We start from the raw sequence: 20285 nt of genomic DNA, 5'->3' as shown, positions 1-20285 counted from the left end.
AAGAACTCTTTCCCATGGGAGGGGAGTGACCTTCTCTAAAGCTGGGCCAAAATCCTTCAGAGGCTTCCCGGCGCTGTTCCTGAGCCCTGCACCTGACGGTGTGGGGTTGGTGTGCAGACCTGGCCGCTGGACCACACGCTGACAGTCAGCGCTGGGTTGACCCTTAATGAGCACCGGCTCGGTGATTCTCAACCCTGGCATCCGTTACAATCCCCTGTGCAGCTGTTTAGAAACACCCACTCCTGGGCCTCACCGCCGTCCAATTAAATAAAATCTTGGAGAGTGGCACCCAGGCCAGGGTACTTGGGAAAAGCTCTGCCAGAGCTAAAGTGTGGCCAGGGCTGAGATCAAGTCCAACCCCCTCTTCTCCAGGTGGTGAAACTGAGGCTGCAAGAGAAGGGACTTGCCTCCCAGGTGGTAAGGAGCTCCGAGGCTGGTGGAATGCAGACTTTCTCCATCCCTCTGACAACCCGCATCTCCAAAGATGGGGGTGCAATTTGAGGGCCTGGCTTGGGAAAGGGAGATGGGTGGCACTGGGGAGACCCAGAGCCAAAGGCTGGGGGGAGAAGATGTGAGAAGATGACATCATCCCTGTCCCAGCCAGGGGCTTGGGGTATAGTGAGAGGGGCACAAAACTTAACCTCATTTTACCTTTAAAAAAAATGTGGGAGAGCATAAGACCTTTCTAGTAAAGGCGTGATCGGGGTCCAGCTGTGTTGGTGTCACCAAGGAGCTTGTTAGAAAGACTCTCAGGGCCGCCCCAGACCTACTGACTCAGAGTCTGCATTTTAACAAGGTCCCCAGGCGATTCGTATGCACATTCAAATGTGAGAAGCCTCCTAGTTATGACCTTGGGATGAAAGCTACAAGACTTGCGTTCTTTGTACGTGACCCTGGGGACATTCCTCTACCTGTTATACAGAGATACCTGAATCTTCAAACGTCAGAGCTGGAAGGACAAGAGATGGGGAGCGAACTGCTCAAGTATACACAGCAAAAGAGTGGCGGAGCTCCTAGAAGCAAGAGCAGGGCTTCTAGTCCAGTGTATTTCCCTCAGCTGTGTGGCCTCCTTGCAGGCGGCCAGGGGCACTGGGGTGCTGCAGATACAACAAATACGCTGAGATGCCTCTAAGTTCTTCTTTTGATATGTCATTTTGTTCGAGCAGATTCGTTGCTAGAAATCGCATCTCCTATCAGTAAAACTTGGGGATTTGGTTCCAGTCCCGTGTCTTTGTGATCTAAAAAAATAACAAAGATGTCGAAACAAAAGTTGGTGCCAAGGAAAAGAAGTCATCTGAACTAGAAGGAGAATGATGTGCTTACCTTCTCCTCTTCCGCCTCCTCACTTGTTCTTGGCAGAGTGCTGGGCAGGCCTGTGCCTGCTGTGTCTGTGCGTGCATTCATGTTATGGGCGCGCAAGAGTGTGCCTTGCATACATGCATTCTGTGTCTGCATGCATGCATGCGTGTGTGTAAGGGGACATCCATGCAGGCAGGTTGTGTGGACGCATGCATGCGAGCGTTAGTACGTCTCTGTGTGTGTGAGTGTGCGTGGTTGTGAATGCATATGTGTTCCTGTGTGTGTATTTGTATATGTGCAGATATGTGTGGTGGGAGATGTGTGCGTGCCAGGGTGCCACGAGCCTGAATGTGTGTTCCTGTGTGAGTGTGATGACAAGTGTCTGAGTGTGCAAGCATGCATGTGAGCCGGTGTGTGCAAGCATGTGCTATATGTGCTGTGTGCGCATGTGTGGTCATGTGTGTATGTGTGAACCTGTGTGTGCATGGCGGCACGTGCCCGCATGTTCATGTGTGTGTGTGCATGTGTGTTAGGTGGTGTGGAACATTAGGGGATTTAAAGGCTGCATTTGGGAGGGGGAGGGGAATCAGAAAGCCCAAGATGTCCTTGACATTCAAGGGTTTAGCATGCAATCTGGTCTCATTTCAAGTGATCCAAAGGTCCATGGCTTGCAACGATTTTTAAAATTTTAACAGTTTATATTTTTGATGGGGCAAAAAAGTGTCAGCAGGGAACTAAGCTAATGAGTGAGCCTAGCCTGGCCACCTGGTGATAAACACTGTTCCTTTCAGGAAAACGGTCTCAAAAGAATTCCAATTGCTAGTGCTAATCATGGGAAGAAGGATGAAGACGTCTGAAACATGATTGGCTTTTAGTCTGAAAAAAATGGAAGCAGGGAGTGGATTAAAGAGAGGAGAGGGGAACTCAGCCCTGGCTTAGATCTGCGGCTCCAAATGAACCCACAATAGATGCTCTCAGTGGAAACCAGAAGTGATTCCCCGCCCAGCTCTAGGGAGCCGCTGAGCCGACTCCAGGAACAGCTCAACTGAATGAGGACTCAAGGCAGGCTGATGAGCGATGGAACGCACGTCAGTAACTGCAGAAATGGCTCCAGTCCTGACTTACAGGACTAAACGTCCAAGAGAGCAGTTTCACATTCCTCTTTAGAAGGACAGTTTATGCTGGCGACAGTATTTCCCAGTGTGGGATTCTTAAAGATCTCTTGTCTTATCTCTTGTGAATGTCAAGGGCCCACAGTAATTATAAGCATTAAAAAAAAAAATTGGGGGGGGATTTGGTTGGAGTTAAACTTATAAAAGGATGAAAATTATTAGTAATAATATTTTAATGGCTCATCTATATCGAGCGCCGATGATATGGCAGGCGCTGAGCTAAGAACTTTGATATTAAATATAATTACACTTATATTAAGTAGAATAATATGATTCTCCACCTCCAGGAAGTTCTTCCCTGGAAAATTCTATAAATCCCTAAGAGGCAGCTATAATTGTTACCTCCTTTGAGAAACCTTTCCTTCTGTCATCAGCAATTACTTCCCCGAATTGCAGTACACCCCCTTCCCTGTGTGTCCTTCCCATCCCCCAAGATTCCCTGAGAGCCTTCTTCATCTGCCCCCAGCTCCTAGGGCTGGTCTGGGGACACAGAGAGCTCCGTGTTTGTGGAGTGAATATTCATTGTCAAATGGGCTTTTTCATTTTAGCTGTCTCTGTGAATTCCACGCCCCACGCTCCTGGACGGCAGCCATCCTCTCTGCTTCTTACTCATTTTGGATAAAATTGATCGGGGCTTTTCTTCTTGAGGTTTAATTTCTTATAAAAACGTTAGAGAGCTGAGAGTGTTCTCTCTTGGGGGCCAGCCTCCATCCCCATCGGGTAGCCCATCAGGATGCCGGTCGCTCTGGAAAGCAAGAAAAGGCTTTCAGGCAGCTCACTCCATCCATCGCGGGCTCGGCTCTCCTCCCTGCCCCCTCGTCCGCGGTCATCCTCTCTCTTGATTGAAGCCACTGCCTCCACCTGTGTCCTGGATCTCCGCCCTCCCCATGTCTCCAGAGACCCCTCTCCAGCAATCAACACTTCCTCCTCTTCTGTGCTGTCATCCTCCTTCTCTTCTGGATCTTTCTCAAGAGCATTTCATCAAGTTCCAGCCTCTCCATCTTCAAAAATGGTAATAATACTAACAACGGTCCCTCTGGAACCCCTTGTCTCCTTCTAGTTTCTCTTCCACTTTCCAGCCATGCTTATGAAAAAATTTAAAAGAAAGAGAAAAAGGTACCCTCGCTATTGGCTTGCCACCCCCTCCATTCACACGCCGTCTGTCCTTTAGTTGGGCTTCTTCCAGTGTCTTGTGGATGCCCTTCAGCCCCTTCGTGGCAGCTTTGACACTGGCGCCCATCTATCCCTTTTCGAACCTTCCTGGTCCCCGGCTGCCAAGGCCCACACTCTGGTTTTCCACCTACCTCTCCTCTCTCCCTCTGCCTCCCTCCACTCTCTGTCTTTTCCTAAACGCTGGTGTTCCTCTGGGTCCTCTTTTTACTGCCTGGTCTGTCTAGTCCACACTTTCCCAAGGCTGGCGTGACCCTCAGGTCCACCACTCAAGGCCGGACTTCTCTCCTAAGATTCAGACCCTCCCCTCCAGGTTCCTGCTGGTCCCTTGCACTTGAAGTTCCTCTGGGTGCCTCAAACTCCCCACGACTCAAACTCAACCCATCTTATCCATCCTGTGCCCGCACTCATGGCCTTCCAACCTGCACCCTGTCCTGATGGCGTCCCCACCTTGGAGACTGGCGCCACTTACCATCCAGCTGCCCAAATGCCAATCCTGAGACCCGCCTTCGGCTCTCCACCCAATGCAACACCCCACAGCTGGCTTGGGAGCCCACGTCTTCAGTTCTACCACCCCGAATCCACCCTCTCTTCACCATCCCCTCTCACGCCCCTCCAACACATTCCCTGAAGCCAGAGTGGGCTTCCAAATGTGTAGCTGATCAGACCTCTCTCTTCATTCCTCCATTGGTTCCTGATATATCTATTAAAGACCTACTGTGTGCCGGGCACCGTGTTACTCTGGGAGGACCTGTGCATTAGTCTTGTGTAGTTCCCACTCTAGCGGAAGAGACGTACAATAAACATACGCATTATAAAGAGTCAAGTGATGATCAATGCTATCAGGAAAGATGAAGCAGAAAAAGAGGGCGAACAGTGATGGATTAGGAGGGGATCTTAGGGCAGGAAGTCAGGAGAAGCTTCTCTGAGCAGAGATAATGAATGAAGGGACCAAGTGAGCCAGTGGGGATTGTAGAGGAAGCACATTCCAGGTGGAGATAACTGCAAGTGCAAAGGTCCTGTGGCAGTCTGGTGGGCATGACACAGTCTTACCACAATACCATAGTCCCCGCAAGTAGGAACGTTCCTGTCCCACTGACCTCCTCTCCCCCAGCCTCCTCCCTGACCCACCTCCCAAGAACGGAGGAGAGAGAAACTGGAATTAGCTAAAAGGGAAGATGGAGAGTGAAAAAAGAGGAGGACATGCCCACCCTTCTCTTCCCCAAATTCTAGCTTTTTGCGTACAGCAGAACTCAGCGGGGGGAAGGACTTTCCTTTGAATGAAGACAGAAATGTCAGTCATCACATGGCCAGAGATTTTTAACTGAGGCTATATTGCCATCCGAGGTGCCTCTGGTATAGATGAGAAAAGTCATGGGACAGTCCCAGTTCTCGTGGAGGGATGGGGAAAGCAAAACCCAGAGCCACTTGAAAGAAACAGTGGGAGGTCAGAGCTGCTTTCTGATCGCGTCTACTGAGTGGAGCTTGTTGGAAGTCGGGTTGAATGCGAGTCCTGAGGTCCAGACCTGCTGCTTGAAGGTGGCTTCGTGGCTGGCCAGCCAATCACTCCTCCTCTTCTTCCACGAGTCACCATTGGGTACGGGGCCACCTAGCAAGGAACTGTGTTTCCCAGCCCTTCTCATAGGTAGGTTTGGTCACATGACTGAGTCTTGCCAGTGGAAAGTGAGCGGAAGGGATGTGTCCAGGGCCCTGAAAACAGCAGATGTGCGGTATCTGCACTCTCTCTTTCCTTCCCTTTCTGGCTGAACCTGAATATGGCAGTGGCTTTGACCTTGCAGATGTGACATGGTCCTAGAGGTAGAGGAGCCTGAGACCTGGATGCCTGAATGATCAGGTGGAACAGAGCCATACTCTGGCCTAGCACACTCACCTTGGGCTTCTCCATGAGAGAGAAGTCAAGTTCTCCTCCGGCTACAGTGGCTGCGCCCTTGGCTATGAGTGGCAGGGCATCTCACTCCCTGTGAATGACACTCGCCCAAGTTCTCTGAACCATGTTCAGACATCACACCCCAAACTGCTGGCTTCTCCCTTCAGAGAGAAGCTCCTAGCTGGCTCAGTTATGAAAGCTCTGGGGAGAAAACGTGCTTTGCAATCAGTGGTGAATTCTAGCTCAGCTCTGCCACTTACCAGCTGTACAATCTGGGGCATGTGCCTTTACCTCTCTGAGCCTCAGTTCCCTCATATGGGGATTCATAATCCTTCCTCATAGCTTTGCCTCCAGGATGCAACAAGAGGCTGTAGGAACAGGCCGAGCCCAGCAGAGCCCCAACTGGCCTCCCATCGGCCCCCACCAAGCCTGGATGCAGGCTGAAGTTTTTCTTTGGAATAAGTGACAGGTTCAGGGAGGCGGAACAGAACAAGTACTTAGAGTTCATAGCTCAGAATTCTCTGAAATCAGATTCCCAACGCTCCCTTCCTAGGCTGGGAATTAAGCTGGCTGTCCTGGGCTTATCTCTGAATGGTCTCCCCATGAGGGGAATTTTCCCACAACCTTATTCCACCCTCCGTACCAGGGCTATTTGTCAGGGGCGTCTTCCTCCTCTGCCCCAGATTTCTGCTTGTTAACCCCATTCCAGGGTGGATCTGTGGGATGCAAGGAGTGGGGCTGGGGCCGGGGCTGGAGCAAACGTGTTCTGTTTAGTAACGCTCAGAATGTTGTGGGTTATGTAGTAGGAATATTAATTCCTTTTCGCAGAGAACATAAGGCTGTAAGGGGCTGCTCGTGTGCTCTCTGGTCCAGCTGTCTTCCCCACCTCCCACTTAGAGATGAAGAAACTGAAGCCTGGGAGAAGACAGGACTTGTTCACAGTCCCACACGGAGGGAGGGCATGGCAGAGGTGCCCCGGCTCCGATGAACCGTGGAAGGCTTGCATGGAAGGTGCGCCCAGCTACCTCTCCGTGTAGCCCTTCTTAGGGTGCAGTTCTGACCTGCAATGCAGAAGGGAATGTTCACCTCCACATCTCACATTTACAGAAACCAGGACTGGGAGAGCATCAGGGTGACTCATCTCCCACTTTGACCTTCTCTGTCTGGCATGGGCAAAGGATGGGTGGGAAGCTGGGCTCCCAGCTAGGCAGAGGTCGGGAGCTCTCCCAGGCTCACCTGGTTTTCCTCCACCATAGCTGGGCTCACCCTGCTTTGTGAATGTCCGCACAGGGGTCTCTCCCTCTGGACCGTGAGCCCTTGGCAGGCAGAGACCTTGTCCGCCTTCTCTCTGAACCTCCCTGCTCAGTGGTATTTGCTGACTGCTCAAAAGCACAGACCTGTCTCCATCTCCCAGACGCAAAATCCCTTCCTCACTCTCACGGAGCCCAGACAGTCTCTGGTTTCAAGTCCCCGATCTGCCCCTTCACCAGCTGTGCCTTCTTGGAGAAGAAATTGAGTTCTCTGAGCTTAATTCCCCACCACAAGAAGGGGTGAATACGAGGAGCATGTTTCTTACGGGGCTGGAAGATGCAAAGATGGAGTGAGAGTAGGGGTGTCGGTCACGCAGCAGGCGTGTGGCTGATTCCCTTCCCTTCCCTCCGCCGAGGGAGAACCTCGGTCCAAGGCGCCATGTTCGGGGTGGCATGGGGACAAGACCTTCTCCCCCCAACCTCCACCTGCCATTCCCCTCCCATGTCAGGTCTCATTTCACACAAGGACACATTGTGCTTGTCCAGTGTTTACCATCCAGAAAGTTGTAAGTTGTATCAACCATACATAGACATGGGCCGTGTCCTGATCTCAAGGGTTGACAGTCCAAGCGAGGAGGCTGCCCATTGCCGACATTCAGGGCGGGGTAACACTTCATGGTGAGGTGTTCAGCACCGTCCCTGGTCTCTACCCACCAGGTGCTAATAGCATGCCGCCCCCCCTCCCCAGTTTTGACAATCAAAACTGTTTCTAGATATTGCCAAATGTTCTCTGGGTGGTTCTGGAAGCCACCCAGAACTTGGTCATATGGTGACCCCAAAGGGCTAATGGTCCACGGGGAGGCCTCTCCTGTCTGACCTGGCCACTCCTCCAGAGGGACATGAACAACTCAGCATACACCCCTCAGAGGGCCCAGGAGGGCCAGGGGCTTGATTCCCCCTTATTGTGGGGTTTTATCCCCCCCCACCCCGCCCTCCACGTACTTAACCTTGAAGGCTGACTCAGTGCTGACACACAGGGAAAGGGTACCAGGCAGGTGCAATTTGGGGAGGGAAAGGTCAGCTTTGGTTGGAGAAAGAGCCACACCTCTTCTTGGAAATACAGAAAATACACACGGTCAAGGACACGGCTTAGAAACAAACCCACTTTAATTGAGAGTGTACACAGAGATAAGGGGAAGCAGAGGTGTGACTGAGACCAGGCCACACACCTGTCCTGGCCAAGGTATCCGGTCTGCTTAGAGGGTTCAAGCTGGGGCCAGGTGTGGGCACAGAAGCAGGGTCAGAGCGGCTGCCTTGAGCAGCAGGGGCCAGGGTGGGGTGGGGGTGTGCAGAGCTGAGGCCAGGGCACGTTTATGTCTGTGTGTTCATGTGTATGTACATGTATATATGTGGGCACAATGTACACAGAATCTACAGAGCCCTCAAAGGCAGATTTAGGGACAGGGTCAGGGAGAAAACACTTCAAATCCCTGAAGGCCCCAGGGGCTGAGGCAGCATCAGGAGAGGGGCACACCATGGTGCGTGCTGAATGCCAGACCTAACCCTGCTTCTGCCGCTCGTAGGCTTGCTGTGTGACCTGGAGCAAGTTACTTACCCTCTCTGGGCCTCAGATTCACTAGATGATCACTAAGGTTCCTTGTGGCCCTGAACTTCAATAGGTTCAAGGAGATTTAAAGTATAAAATGTATTTTTTAAGAGGCTTTGGTCCACAGGTTCAAATCCCACCACGCCTGGTACCCAGCACAACCCAATCACAGACACCAGGAAAAGGCCCACTGGGAGCACTTCCTACCTGCCTCTCCCGGGCTCAGCTCTGGCTCCCCGCTGCTCTTCCATGCCTGCCAACAGCTGCGTGTACAGAGACAGTAGGGCAGCAGGGGTGGGCAGCGGCCAGGCAGGGGATGGGAAAGTGGCCAGAGCCGGGGAGGCTTGGCCTCGGGGGTGTAAAGTGCATTGCTCATCCTCTTTGTTTCCTAGCACAGGGTGGACCCAGCTCAATAAATGCTCAATAAATGCTTGAGGAACCAGCACAGTAGAGGAAAGCCTGGTTCCAGGGGGAGCTGTGTCCGGAACTAGCCGGAAGGCAGAGCTGGGGCATGTCACTTTGCCCTGTGAGTCTCAGCCACCCCCTCTGGGAAATGGAGGCAAGAGGAGAAGCTGCCCCCGCAGGCCTGCCCCGCCTGTGTGAGTGTGAACGGTGATGCTCAGTAGCGGGCAGCGTCCAGCTGCACATAGGCCACAGAAACCCCATCTGGAATGGGGGACGAAGGTGTCCCCAGTGGAGGCAGTGGATCTGAACTGGTGGGGGGCCTTGCCAACGAGGGGTCACTAGGCTTTTACAGTACAGCGATTTCCATTCCTACTGGGAACACGACGTAACAGCTGCAACAGCAAAGCACAACCAGCAGACGAGAGGAACCTGGGAGAAGAGGCTGAGGAAGGCGGTCCAAGAGATGGACATGGGCCAGGCGACGTAGCCACGCCTCCTTCGAACACACAGACGCCCCTGGCTCAATGTCGGGGGCAGCTGAGGGCCAAGTTGGGGGGCAGGGGATAGAACCAGCTGAGCCAGAGGGTAAGCGTTTCAGGATGGGGTGGGAGGAGATTCCCAGCTGCCTCCTAAACCAAGCTGGGTCTTCCACCAGGACAGCGGAGACCTCTTCCAGCTGACTCTGGGTATCATTTTTATCTGGGATGTTCCAGGAGTCTCCATCGGATGGTGCAGGGGTCCTGGCCCCTCTGGCCCCTCAAGCAAGCTCTGACTTGGGTCCTGGCATAAGTTCAGATGTCACCCAACCTTGCCTCTTGTCCTGCAGGGATTCCCCTCCCAACCCATGCAGAAGCTGAAACCAAGAGCGAGTGGTGGAAAGGAGGAATCAGAGGGAAGTGGTTGAAGGCAGGAGACTGCACAGAGGCTGGAGGCTGGGGTCCTCCAGTCTGGCGCCAAAGGTCTTAGAACGTGACTGCTGTTGGGGTCTCATGGGGGGACATGCGGGAAGCGGGCACCCGGGGCCACGCCCCCCACCACCGTAAGGCACCGCCCAAGCCCCACCCCAGCGTCCCTCCTGCTCACTGGATGGTGCATTTGTCCCGCTCGCGGGCCTGGCCCTCCCGGAGGACCTTGGCCTTGATGTATTTGAGGTCACTGTTGACGCTGGGGCGGCGGGCAAAGGGCGAGACCATGCCGTAGGCGTCCATGTCCTTGACTCGGCGCATGCAGAAGGGCCTGGGGTGGAAGGCGTCCCCGTACTGCACGGAGATCTTGCGGTGCAGGGCGGGGCTCATCTCGTGCGGCAGCTTGGCCATGCTGAAGAGCACGTAGAACATCTCGTCCACGTTGGTGTTCTTCTTGGCCGACACCTCGAAGTAGGCACAGTTCCCGTCGCCCGACACCAGCAGCTCGGCCTCGGTGGTGGGCACCTGGCGGCACAGCTCGCCATGGTCGTTCTTGTTGCCGCAGATGACCATGGGCAGCTCTGCCACTTCCTTGGTCTTGTTCTTCAGGCAGGACTTGACCTCCAGGATCTGCTTCTGGAGGCGCTTGACCTCGTCGAAGGATTCCCGATTATCCAGACTGAACACCAGGATGAAAACGTCGCCTGTGGGGAGAGGAACCCCAGGCGGTGAGTTCACAGGCGCCTCCTGACCGCGCCACACCCCCTCGCCCCTCCCCGCTCCCTGACTTGACCTTCACAGTGACTCTGGCGGGGAACTGCTATTATTCCCCCCATTTTCCAGAGCAGAAGACTGAGGCCCAGAAGGTTAAATCCCTTGTCACAGAGCTAATACGTGGCACAGCCTGGTTCAAACACAATGAATCAGCCCTACATTTCCCGGCAGGGCTGGAGACAGGGTGAGTGATTTGTGAGCTCGTGTAGACTGTGTTAGAATAATAAGAAATACAGGGGCTTCCCTGGTGGCGCAGTGGTTGAGAGTCCGCCTGCCGATGCAGGGGACACGGGTTCGTGCCCCGGTCCTGGAAGATCCCCCATGCCGCGGAGTGGCTGGGCCCGTGAGCCATGGCCGCTGAGCCTGCGCGTCCAGAGCCTGTGCTCCGCAACGGGAAAGGCCACAGCAGTGAGAGGCCCGCGTACCGCAAAAAAAAAAGAAAAGAAATACAGTTTCCACAAGCGCAGGGGTCTTGCTGTTCAGCGCACATCCCCAGGGCCTGGAATAGCCCCCGATGCATAGTTGGAATGCAGAGTGTTGGCATCAGGCAGGCCTAGGTTTACCTCTTGCCCCCTCCATTCACTGGCCACACGGCCTTCAGCGGGTCATACCACCTCTCTAAACCTCAGTTTCCCCATCTGTCCCATGCAGGATGCTTTTGAAGGTTTGATGAGATAATGGATGGAGAGTGACATGTGCTCAGTGATCTCGGATCTCAAAAGGATAATGAGAACAGGCACCTGCGAGAGTCGCATGGGTTCCCCCTTGACTCCTCACGGAACATCTGTGAGGGAGATTTCATTACTTTCATGTGATAGGTGAGCCAACTGGGGCTCAGAAAGGGTGAGCAACCAGCCCAAGATCACACAGCTCAGGTGTGGCCAGGCCGAGATGTGGACCCGATTCTGTCCTCACCTGGCTGGTCCTGGCGCACACAGGTGTCCTCTGATTCTTGAATAAATCATGGATGAACAAGTGAACACTAGCCTCCCAGGCCCACGCTACCCCTGCTTCAACTCGCTGCATCCCTCAGCGCAGGTCTTTGAAACAGGGATGATGGGGAGGTGGCAGGGGAGGCGGGGAGGCTGAGAGAGGGCTGGTGCCTCCACCCCAATTTCCACATCTCACTACAGTGATCACAGTCTCACACTCAAAGTACCTTTTGCACTTTGACTTAAACTCTTGAGAACCTGTGGGGAGATGTTAAGAGCCCTGTTTTATAAGAAACCGGGGCTCAAAGGTGCCTGAGACTGGCCCAAGTTCTCGAGAGGAGAATCAAGTGATACCAGCTTCTGGGAGTACTGCTGCCTCCTTCCTCTGGACCCCCGGAGCACGCCATCTGTCCCCCTCAGAAGAGCACGCGCCACGTTCAGGACCACGTTCCAGCCAATGAGCTCTCTGGAGCAGAGGGAGATGTCGTCACGGCGCACAGTGGGTGTTCATAAAGCTGGTTGTGTGGACGGGGTGGGACGGGATGGAGGACGGGGTGGGCAGTTTAGAAAGACACTTGCAAGGCAGCGCTGGCTTGGCAACCGTTTCTGCTTAGGCTGCCAAACCCATCCCGTTAAGGCTAATCCCGGGCCCCTGAGGGCTCTGCAGCCTTGACATATCCAGGTGAAAGGCTGTGATGCCAAGCTTCAGGGACGCCTGGCTGGCAGCTGGAAGGAGAGCTGGCGGCAGAATTAATGGCTTTCAGGGGCTTCCCTGGTGGCACAGTGGTTGAGAGTCTGCCTGCCAATACAGGGGACACGGGTTCGAGCCCTGGTCTGGGAGGATCCCACATGCCACGGAGCAACTGGGCCTGTGAGCCACAACTACTGAGCCTGCGCGTCTGGAGCCTGTGCTCTGCAACAAGAGAGGCCGCCATAGTGAGAGGCCCGTGCACCGCAATGAGGAGTGGCCCCTGCTCGCTGCAACTGGAGAAAACCCTCGCACAGAAACGAAGACCCAACACAGTCCAAAATAAATAAATTTTAAAAAAAAAAGAATCCTTCCTTTAAAAAAAAAAGAATTAATGGCTTTCAGAATTTGCTGTGTACCAGCACTAGGTTGGAAAATGAGGCACAGACTGGTGAGTGAAAAAAGCAGGCAGCAGGCAGATGTGCTTGGAATGATATGTGCACGTAAAAATGAGACGAAAATACTCTCCGTTATGGGGACACAAATGTGAATGTCAAAGTGTTCATGGGGGGCCTGGAAGACTGATGGGGTGGCTACCTTGGGGGAGGGGGCAGAAGCCTGCGGTTGGGGGCATGGGGCAAGGGGGCTTTTTAGCCTTATCTGTATGTTTAAAGGAGGGTGCATTTGTGTGTTATTTGTGTAATTAAAAATTAACTTTGGAAATACGCATGTGGTCCCTCTCCACATCTACTCTCTCCCTCCGTTAGCCTTATTTCTGTTGGTGGGCACCCAGTCCCCTCCCCATGGCCAGGAGAGCAGACATCCTTGCAATCTCCATCCAGTCCTGGAAATGCCCCCCCGCGCAATTTCCTGCAGTTCTCGCAGCCACCCTGGGAGGAAGCAGGTTATGTCCATTGTGCAGCTGGGAAGACTGAGATCCAGACTTATGGTCACACATCTAAGCCGTCAAGTGGTAGAGCCAGGACTGGAACCAGGTCAGCCCAGGCTCCTTCTGCCCACACACTCCCTCTCCAAAATGTGGGGTGGGACAGTCTGAGTGTGATCTGGGTCAGATGGTCAGTGAGGACAGCTGGAAGAGGAAGCTGTCTATCCAGGGCACTCAGGGAGGAGTCTTGACCGGGCCGTGGGGAGAGGGGTGGGCATGGCTAGGGTTTCTTGGTGTAGAAGTATCTCGATTTGCGGGGCTGTTTTAGTGATGGCTGGGGGGTTACTTGCTCATTCCTTCCCTTCATCGCCGCCCAGCAGTGGCAGGTGCAGGGTTTAGGAAATGGGCCTGCATAGCCCATTGCAGGCATACTGCAAATGTAGGTTTAAGACCCATAATTCTTGAGCACTTACCTTCCAATCACCAAGCACTTTTCCTATATTAACTCATTTAAATTCTCACAAAGACCTTTGGAATGGGTGCTAATGTGATGCCAACTTACAGATGAGAAAACTGAGGCACAAAGAGATAAAGTCACTCGCTCAGAGGGACAAAACCAGGAAGCAGTGGAACCAGGATTCGGACCCAGGCAGACCAGTTTCTGGACCTGTCTTCTTAGCTACCACACAAAACTGCTTGAGTGATGAAAATCATGGCCCAGTCTCACATCTCTACCTGGCCCCTTAGTCCCCCACAATCTCCTCCCTCCCCACCACTCCCAGCCGGGCCAAGAGGCTACAGGATAGCCCAGTGGTAAAGCATGAGAGCCAGACTGTCATTTACCAGCTGTGCTATCTATCACCTGGAGTAACTCAACCTCTCTGGGCCTCAGTTTCTCCACTTGCAAAATGGAGGCAAATACCTGTCTCCTAGGTTAGTTGTGAGGATTAAATAAATACATGCCAAGCTCTAGAAACAGGCCCAGGCACACAGCTCTTGTTAAGTGTTAGCTATTGCCATGGCCGTTACTGTGATTATTACCGAGTTCCCAGCATCCGCGCAGGTCCCCACCAGCCCCTCTGGCTGATCACTGCCTGGGTCCAGCCCCTGCCTCTCTGAGAGGTGGAAAAGCCCTGCAGTGTTAATAGATCAGAGCCCGACAGACTGACCCCGGGCCCTGGAGCTCTGCTGGGTCACCCCCACAGAAGGAAGGCAGCAGCCCCTCTGTTCCCTGGGGAGGTAAAGCCCCAGTGCAGAGTCTATCAGTTCCTGATCTGGAAGGCAGCGCCAGCAGCCATGAGCAATCGATCCAGAGTCAGACAGAATGGAACTGGGGACCTGGCTCCACCTTTTGCTCGGGACGCAGCAACACCTCTCTGACCCCCACAGTGCTAAGGGAGCTCGTCGTGAGCTTCATCTCAGATAGGCAAGTGCCTTGCAAACTGTAAAGTACCTAGCACACACGCTCACATACTCGAGCACCTGTGCCCACCCCTGGCACCCACCTGTGAGGATGGAGAGCCTACGCATGGCAGGGAAGGGGTGGTTGCCAGACGTGTCCAGGATGTCCAGCTGGTACATGTCGCCGCGAATGTTGTAGACCTTCCGGTGGAAGTCCTCGATGGTGGGCGTGTACTGGTCCTCGAAGCGGCCGTTGAGGAAACGAGAGACGATGGAGCTCTTGCCCACCCGCGAGGCACCCAGCACCACCATGCGGTACGAGTTCTTGGCGGGCACACTGAGTGTGCAGTTCCCGCTGGACAAGGTCTTCATCATGGCTCGGGGCTGTGGCAGAGAGCCGGGAGCCGGCATCAGGAGGCCCGAGGCCCGGCCTCGCAGCCCTTCCTGGAAGCCTTGGCCTCCCCTGCCGGCCACCTGTCTGGTCTCAGTTTTCTGTCTGCACAATGGGGACACTGGACTGGGGTCTTTCTAAAGGCCTTGGAGTTCTGCCTGCTCATCCGTCTCGTTTCTTTCTTTCCTCCTTCATTCATCCACCCATTCACTCACCCTTGCGTTCATTCACCCCTTATTTATTTGTTTGTTTGTGTGTTTGTGTGTTGTTTATGCAGCATGGGACTGCTGGGGGCTTGACTCCTCGCTGTACCACTGACTTGCTACTGCTCTTGGGTAAGGAGCTTAACTTCCCCGGGAGTCACTTTTCTCATCAGAACTTTCTACAGGAGCCTCTTGGGCTTGTGGGAGAGGCCGAAATGGATCCAAGCCCCAAACCCCAATTAAACATAAGTAACCTCCAGGGGCTCCATCAGGCCCACCCAAAGGCCATTCACAGTCCAGCCACCCTCGTTTCCTATCTCAGCAGCTGCCAGCATCCCCCCCGGAACCCCTAGTGAGCTTGAGCTCTGCTGGTACCTGCCTCCAGCCCTCAGCCCCTCCCCAAGAGCACCCTCTTCCCTTCAGCAGAGTCTGGCTCAAATGCCACCTCCTCTCTGAAGGCTTCTCTGCCTCCTGCCAAACCCAGCAGGAAGCCACCCACCCATCTAGAGAAGATGAGCTACAAATGGGTGCAGGCCTGCTGAAATACAGATCTCCTCTGCCTTCAGCAGGCTGCCGTACAGGGTGGTGCAGGTGGGGCGCTGCACAAGGCCCCCGGCTGGGTGGGAAAGTGGGAGGCCGTCTTAGTTGGAGTTCATCTGCTCAGAGAAGGCACCTTTTCTCAATCTGCACAAAGGGCCGTGGTGCTAACCGTGACTGGTCCGCACCCCGTGATGCCCCAGGTCAGCAGCCTGGAGCGCCTCATTCATTTACCCCCTGGCACTCTCCAACGTCATAAATGTCTACATCTGCCATGATGCTAAGAAACTTCAGGTGGAGACACCTCTTGTGTGTGAGTTTTCTGGCACACGACCTGTTCAGGGAGTTCTCCTTGCCTGACTGAGAACCGCCATGCAGTAAAGCGGCTCTCAAAAAGACCTTTATAAAAGCTCTGATGGGTAGCATTTGTCAATTTCCATGAATACTCCCACCATGGCCGATGCCAAGCTACCAAGATGATCTCAATGAATGAATTGCAAAGGGCCGCACACGATAAGCCGGCTCAGCCCACCGCTGACCCAGGCCTGGAGCCATGACAACAACCACCAGTAAGCAAGCCCTGCAGTGTGCCAAGCATTGTGCTAAGTATAGAACGATAATAACAGCTGACGTTTATTTTGCAGTTAATATACGCGGAGCGCTCCAAGTGCTGAACGTGTACTAACCTGCTTCATCCCTCAGGAACCCCAGAAGGTAGACGGTTACCCCAATTTACAGAGGAGGAAACCGAAACACAGGGAAGTTTAGTACCTTGCCCATGGTTACACAGCCAGTAACCAGCCAAGGAGGGATTCGACCCCAGGCGGTCTACCCCCTGCCACCTCACCACCTCACTGTGAAGTACGTATTCTCACCACCTCACTGTGAAGTACGTATTCCCTTCCCTGTTTCACAAATAAGGACCTGATGCTTAAAAGTCTACATGAGTGGCCCATTTAGTTAATTAGGAAGCCAGGATGGTGACTCCAAGCCTACGACCTCTACATCCCCCATGCAATTCATGCCTGAAGCCGACTTCAAATTCATCCCACAGGGTTTCAGTGCCATGTACACAGCAGGTGCTCGGTAAATGATCTGTGAATGAATGAAGCAAATGGCTCTGCCTTTGGAGCTCATTCAAAGCCTCCTTCTGGGACCTTCGCCCTCCACCCGCACCCTGTATAGCTGGCCCGGGGGCTGCACTCAGGAGGGTCTCAGTGCCCTGAGCACATCCCTGGGTGGGCAGCAGGGGAGAGAGGGCTGCAAGCCAACAGCACTGAATTTTTTCAGTCTCCTCCTGGGCTGGGAGAGCCAGGTTGCGTGCACCTTCAACGGATGCGGGCTGCTGGGGAAAGAGGTCCCACACCAGGACAGCCCCCTCCGCAAGTCCCTCTGCAGGGAGCTTGGATCTGCTGGTGGTCACCTCTGTCTACACAGAGAGGGAAGGAGGCCGGTAGCCCCCAGGGACAGTGTATCCCCTGCCCCAGCCTCTAGCCCAGAGCTCCTGGTCTAGACGTGCTAACATCGGCGACTGAAAGGGCCTGAGGAAGTCAAAGAGAGGAGGCCTGGGGTCAGGAGAGGGCAAAGAAGGAGAAAAAAAAATAAAAAATCTGTGGCTTTCCTCTCTGAGAGAAGACTGCGAGTCTTCATATGGCCCCAGCCACGTGGGGCTGTGTGAAACACCCAGACACCTGGCCGTCAGGTGACAGCACCTCCCACCCCTGCATCTTTCTTCCCTTCTCCTCCCCCAGAGGAGGTACTATGGGCAGCGCTGTAGGCACAGCTTCTCTCCTCCACCGCTGCCTGCTCCCTTCTCTCCATCCTCAGCCAGGCTGACCCTACTGTGAGGAGTTCAAAGGGCCCTTTGAGAATGTAGATTCCCCCCGGAGGCCCAGAGAGTGGTTAGTGGGGGCGACTAGCAGCACAGGTACCCAAATGCAAGTTCTGTGACTCATCCCAGGGAGGCAGAAGGGCCTGGAGCAGAGATGGCGGGGCCACGCTGGGAGAATGGTCAGCACAGCTGGGCAGGCCTCCATCATGCTGGGTGCTTTGCGTGCCTTATTTCAATGATTACACAACACTCCCATGGAGAGGGGACCACCATCAACCCACTGGACCAATGCGGACACTGGAGGTCGCAGAGGCTGAGTCACTTGCCCCAGTTCACACAGATGACTGGCCAGGCCAGAATTAGAATCAGGCTGTTGGCTCCAAAACTGGGGCTCTTACCTCTAAAAAAACCCACCGCCCGGACAAAATCAATCTTTTTCAAAACAAAGTCTGACTCACTGAAGCCTCAGCTGGGGTCAGGCGGGGGGAATGACCCCAGAAGCCTATTCTAATTCCCTCTCTCTCTTGCTGCAGACAGCTGGGGAGTCCTGCCCAGGACTCCCCCAAACCTTGTCCAGCCAGCTCCCAGCAAATGCATCTGTGCGTTCACCCCATTCTTCTTCCTCAAGCCCTTCTCCCAGGGCCTGCCTGGAAGATGGAGGGGTCACAGGGGCAGGAAGAGCAGTATAAGAGTCCGGCCGCACCCTCCTCCTTGTGGTATGCTGAGCCCTCCCTGCCTCCCTCCCACACACCCCAAGCCTCCTCCATTAGCACGCATCCCAGCCTCTCTGGACACACATGCATTCACTGGCCTCCATGCCCACACTGAGGGGAGTCCTGGGGGCTTTGCAAAGCCAATCTCACCATCCTTGACACAGCTCAGGGTGGTAGAAAGCAGAGCTGGTAGACCAGCTCTGCCTCTCACCAGCCCAGCCACCCTGGGCGAATGACTGGGCCTAGCGGGGCTGGTCATCTCTCAAATGGTAGAAACAAACCTACAGTGGCCCTCAGAGCTCAGTGAGAAGCCAAGAGGCCCACACAGCTCCTAGCACCCAGCAAGCAGTTTCCTTTCTTTGTGGCACTTCCTCTTGGCAGTCAAGGGGCTGCCTGGAGCAGTCAGGTGGGGAGCGACTGGAGGCAGATGCCTTGGGGGACCCCATCTTGTCTCTCTGATGCCAGGGGAAGCCTGAATACGGGCTTCTGCGCTGGCTGCCCCTTCCCAGCCCGGCCTCCCACCTCCCATGAGGTCCTGGACAACACCCTTCATCATCCTCCCAGGGCCAGGGGCAAGGGGAGGAGAGAGCACCCCTCAGAGGTACCTGGGAGCCTTCTGGCCAGCTGATCACAGGAAACCCTTCTTGGGAAGCGGATCGCCCAGGAAACTCACTCCTTGCACCAACTCCCCCCAAAGCTCATGGAACTCTGAACAGGGAAGGCGTTCCTTAATCTTCCCTCCTCAGAGGAGGTCCTCACCAAGGCCACCACCAACTGGCCCCATCCCAGCCCCACCCTCAGCCAGGTTTGCAGGCTGCAGCTGGCTTAGGAAGGGGAGGGGCTGTGTTTGGGGTAGGGAAGTGCCTCTTCCTCTCTGAGCCTCTGTTTCCTTATATTCAAACCGGCTGTTACTCCAGATCTCTTAAATGGAAGGCTTCTAGCACCAAATCTGGCACATAGGAGAAACGCAGGAAGTCTTTCTTTCCTGCAATAAGCACCCAGCCTGACACATAGTAGGTGCTCAACTAATTTCATTTTCTCTAGATAAGTGAAGTTGCCGTATGATCATAATAGGCGCTCAATCATTTTAACTTTCCCTAGACCTGTAAAGGTTCACCTAGCCTTCCGCTGACAAGCTTCAAACCTTTCTTCCCGGCTTCCCCGCTTCCCCAGTTCTGTTGGGGTGTCTCCCTCCTACCTGGGAATGGCGGGCCGGGCCTCTGGCGCGGCTCGGAGGGATGCCTGCAAGCGCCTGGAGGTGCGGGGAACCGCCTTGCTCTCCGGCCGCCGAGCCTTCCAGAGTCTTTGGCGGCTCCCGGGTCACTCCGCCGGGCTCCTCCTCTGCGCGGCTCGGGGCGCCGGGCTGGGCGCGGCCGGGCGAGGGGACACGGGGATCCGGTGCCCCATGAGTGGGTTCCGAGGGTTCGGCGGGGCCCGGGCGCTGGGCGGGCTCCGGCTCGTTTCCGCCGGCCCTGCCCTGCCCGGCCCCGGGGGACTCCTGCTGAGCCAGGTGCCCGGAGGCGTGGGGACGTCCGACCCCGGGGTCCCTGCCTGGGGCTCCGGGTTTGGCGGAGAGGGCAAAAGGAGCAACTCCGGGTCCTTAGAGACTCCTGGAGGGTCCTTTGGAGGTGACTGTAGGTGCGTGCGTATGTGCGTGTCCCGGGTGGCAGAACCTATCCGACCGCCTATGCCACCTGCACCGCCCGCCCCAAAGGGGATCGCTCGGGTAGGGGGGTGCCTGCCCGGCTCGGCCGCGGCCTCCTCCTCTGCCCGCAGCTGTGCAGCTCCCCCGGCGCCGAGGGACGGCTCCTTTCTCCCTGCAAGGCGACGCCAGCAGCTGAAGGAGGAGCTGGGCGCTCGGCTCCGCGCGCGTGTGGGAGGGGGCCTTAAACGCCGCCCTAAGGTTTCGCAGCTCCAAGTTAGCCTTACACAGGCTCCTCCTACCACTTCACCCCCTCTGGCCCCCAGAGGAGGTGAACTTTCTGCGGGGCCCTGGCTCTTCCCTCGTTCCCTCTCCTGGAGGCGAACGCCCCTCTTCCTCCCGCAGGGCAAGGTCAGTGGTCCCTCCGAAAAGTGATCGGAGACCAGGCTCCTGACGGCGGTCCCAGCGGCAGAAGCCCAGCTCAGGCCTGGGAGCCTTCCGCCGCCCCTGCGAGCGGTTCTCCGTGGACCCGTCGCGCGGCTCGCACTCGCCCCCTCCGCAGCCTGCAAGCAGCCTGTCCCGCCACCCGGCG

General features: G+C 55.1%; 1 protein-coding gene across 2 annotated transcripts; it reads right to left on the bottom strand.

The window, feature by feature from the left end:
* Positions 1-8962: 8962 nt before the first annotated feature.
* RASD2 (RASD family member 2) lies at positions 8963-20048 on the bottom strand. Of its 2 annotated transcripts, XM_024743469.1 has the most exons (3): positions 19250-20048; positions 14481-14760; positions 8963-10399 (listed from the first exon to the last, which is right to left on the bottom strand). In XM_024743469.1, the coding sequence occupies exons 2-3, from the start codon at positions 14749-14751 to the stop codon at positions 9870-9872; spliced, it is 801 nt and encodes a 266-aa protein (XP_024599237.1). In that variant the 5' UTR covers positions 14752-14760; positions 19250-20048; the 3' UTR covers positions 8963-9869. The 2 variants fall into 2 exon arrangements, with proteins under 2 accessions (XP_024599237.1, XP_024599236.1); XM_024743468.1 differs by lacking the exon at positions 19250-20048 and having other exon boundaries at positions 14481-14862.
* Positions 20049-20285: the final 237 nt, after the last annotated feature.

This window comes from Neophocaena asiaeorientalis, unplaced genomic scaffold, assembly GCF_003031525.2.
Source record: "Neophocaena asiaeorientalis asiaeorientalis breed wild unplaced genomic scaffold, Neophocaena_asiaeorientalis_V1.1 scaffold332, whole genome shotgun sequence".
Taxonomy (NCBI): Eukaryota; Metazoa; Chordata; class Mammalia; order Artiodactyla; family Phocoenidae; genus Neophocaena; species Neophocaena asiaeorientalis.
This window is presented reverse-complemented; position numbering and strand designations above follow the sequence as displayed.